Genomic DNA, 2,930 nt, shown 5'->3' with positions numbered 1-2,930 from the left:
ACCACGTTTCTCACCCAGAATCTAGAAGCACTAGAAGGGCAATATGGAATAAATCATGCCTCAGAAGAAACACACGCTCGAACCCATCCCCTCAATGGTTCTTTTCACCAAGAAGACCCACCAAGGTCTCAGTCCCGTTCCCTGTTCCACCTCTCTCTCTCTCTCTCTCTCTGTGCTGCCCTTGATTTTTCGGTTTATGAATCCATCACTTCATCGAGAGCACATGTATCAGAATCAAACTGAGAGCTCGCGATATGATGGCATAAATTTGATTTGAACTGCTGTTGGCATGTGATATGCAAGCTTCACATGGAAGAGTTTGATCAACCACCTTTCCAAAGAGGGAGAAAGCTTTCGTTTATGCTATGGGATCCATCGGATCCACAGTGTGAAGCGGGGAAATTGTAATACGAGTGTAGCACGTATACTAAATTGAATTGTCGTTGATAATGATGGTCCCACATGGATGTTATGTGAGTCTTACCAGATCTGACCGTTCGTATTAAGTTCGATGTAAATACCGAATGGAGCATGTGATTCTATGAAATCATAACGAGGTAAGAGAGTATATGTATGATTCCATGAATTCTCTACGTGTCAGAAGAATAATTCTCAAGCCTATTGATATGAATCTTATAAAATAAGGACTCATAACAAGATATCATAACGTGTAACTAAAGCTCTATCGAAAAAATTTTCTTGAATCCACTAATTATTCCACAAATCTTCTTACATGCATTTCTAAAGGAAAACGTCACCAAAAATTACAGGAAAATATTCATTCTTGCCCTCCCTGAGCACAAGAATAAAGGGTCTATACATTGTTTTCCAGATTTGCCGCCTCCTAGGGGGTAAGAACTTGTTGGCCAAATACATCTTCTGACCCCAAAGAAAAATTATGTTCGATATGACTTGTATATAAAGGCAACGAACATGTGGAAAAAGCTCAAAAAAACAAGGGTTTACTTTACTATTCTGAGTCATCTACTTCTAGTTTAGAATCATTAAATTCTTGGACTCACTTTCGCTTCGTCCATCACTCGTGAGTTCTCAGAAACTTCACAACCGTCCTCTGCTCTACACCAACCGTTGTATGCCTGGTTTTACTTGGACTAGGAGGATGAGCATGTCCGGAGAAGAAGAGGGCGACCTGCGGAGAGGGCCGTGGACTCACGAAGAAGACAATTTGCTCATTCACTCGATCACGTGCCACGGCGAGGGGCGCTGGAATATGTTGGCAAAAAGCGCAGGTAAAAGAGATGAACCAGAGTATGATAATTTGACAGTTATTTGCGTTGGCAATTAGAATGTCCAGATGTTGCAAAAAATGAAAAGCTTGATGTATAGAGGATGGTGAATCTGTTTTTCATGGTTTTAGGATTGAAGAGAACTGGCAAAAGTTGCAGATTGAGGTGGCTGAATTACCTGAGACCCGACATCAAGCGTGGGAATCTCACCCCGCAGGAACAGCTTCGGATCCTTGAACTTCACCACAAATGGGGCAACAGGTGAACATTCAATTGACATTTTCCTAAGTAATTTCGTGACATAGGTTGTAAAAGAAACTCTGTTCCTATGATCCTAACCAATAATATGTAACATGCGTCTTTGTATCCGTCCCTCTAAATTCAATGACAACATAGCAGTGTTCAAGTAATTTCATTGTTCATCACATGTCAAAGTCATTTGATTTTTGGGCCGATTCGCAGGTGGTCGAAAATCGCGCAGTATTTACCAGGAAGGACTGACAACGAGATCAAGAACTACTGGAGGACCCGAGTGCAGAAGCAAGCGCGCCAGCTCAACATCGAATCCGACAGCGAGAGGTTCCTCGACGCAGTCCGCCGTTTCTGGATGCCCCAGCTGCTCCAGAAAATGGAGCAAGCTTCATCCTCTGATCAAACAACAAGGACTTCTGATATGAGCATGAACTGTTCTGTTTCTGCGTCTCCATTAAATTATCCCCCCTCCACATCCCCACCCAGCAAATTGACCCAGAACTCGAATTCTTCGATCGAAGTCTCGAGTTATCCGATGACCGATGCAGATATTTCTCCGAATTTCCCAAAAACGGGACAGACACCCAAAATTTCTGAAGAATTCTCAAAGGCAGATGTAGTTGGCATTGGTAACAGTACTGTGTACAACCCAATACTTGCGGATGACAGTTACTTCGGGGATGGCACATGCTATGACGTGATCAACTATGCCGCCATGTCAGCACTGGGCGCTTGCAACGCGGTGCCGTCACAGGGCCACACGGAAGGAAGCAACTGGTCGGTTGATGACGTGGCGGATGCATATTGGACGGTTGATGACATATGGAAGTTTAGAGACTAATGCAGAGCTGGAGGATAGTCTAGTTGTTTATGCATAGACCCACCACAAGGATCTTTTCAATTGGGTTACAATTTCTACTTAGGAATTCATCATAAGCTTCTTCTATGACACACTAGAAGTGGGTTCGATTTTATATGCGGGTGATGTTTATAGTTCCTATCTTGGGAAAATTTATGGCACGACCTTAACACTTATCCAAGCAGTGCCCTAACGTAGGGGTCTAGTGTAATACACTTACTTTAAATCAAAGCATCGTATGAAAATGGTAGATAACTTCTTCATTGATCAGCCAAAAGATGGTAGATGATTATTCTTATGGTATATCACACTGTGTCATGTCTTACCATCTTTTATGCAAATAAATTATTCCCTTATTCTGAACATTTTATATTTCGATTCCGACAAGGAAAAAGAGTATTTTGGACCCTGATTTCGCTCCGTATATCACGATTGCCCCTGAATTTATTCGACTTCCTTCCACCCCCACATACTATCATATCCTACCCTTCATTCTCCATTGTTTTTTGGGCAATTTGATACTGTTGCAAGTTTAAAGTAGGTAAAGTATACTATTGACATTGTAGAAAGAT

The 2,930-nt window shown here is 42.0% G+C and overlaps 1 protein-coding gene across 1 annotated transcript; it reads left to right on the top strand.

Moving 5' to 3' along the window:
- Positions 1-845: 845 nt before the first annotated feature.
- On the top strand, positions 846-2,723 carry LOC115689790 (MYB-like transcription factor EOBI). Its single transcript, XM_030615943.2, has 3 exons — positions 846-1,250; positions 1,379-1,508; positions 1,710-2,723. The coding sequence occupies exons 1-3, from the start codon at positions 1,094-1,096 to the stop codon at positions 2,338-2,340; spliced, it is 918 nt and encodes a 305-aa protein (XP_030471803.1). The 5' UTR covers positions 846-1,093; the 3' UTR covers positions 2,341-2,723.
- Positions 2,724-2,930: the final 207 nt, after the last annotated feature.

The sequence above is a fragment of the Syzygium oleosum genome, unplaced genomic scaffold (assembly GCF_021117445.2).
Source record: "Syzygium oleosum isolate NSW1041296 unplaced genomic scaffold, Sole_v2.1 Sole_v2.03, whole genome shotgun sequence".
NCBI classification, from domain to species: domain Eukaryota; kingdom Viridiplantae; phylum Streptophyta; class Magnoliopsida; order Myrtales; family Myrtaceae; genus Syzygium; species Syzygium oleosum.
Note: the sequence above shows the minus strand (reverse complement) of the source record. Positions and strands in the feature narration are given on the sequence as shown.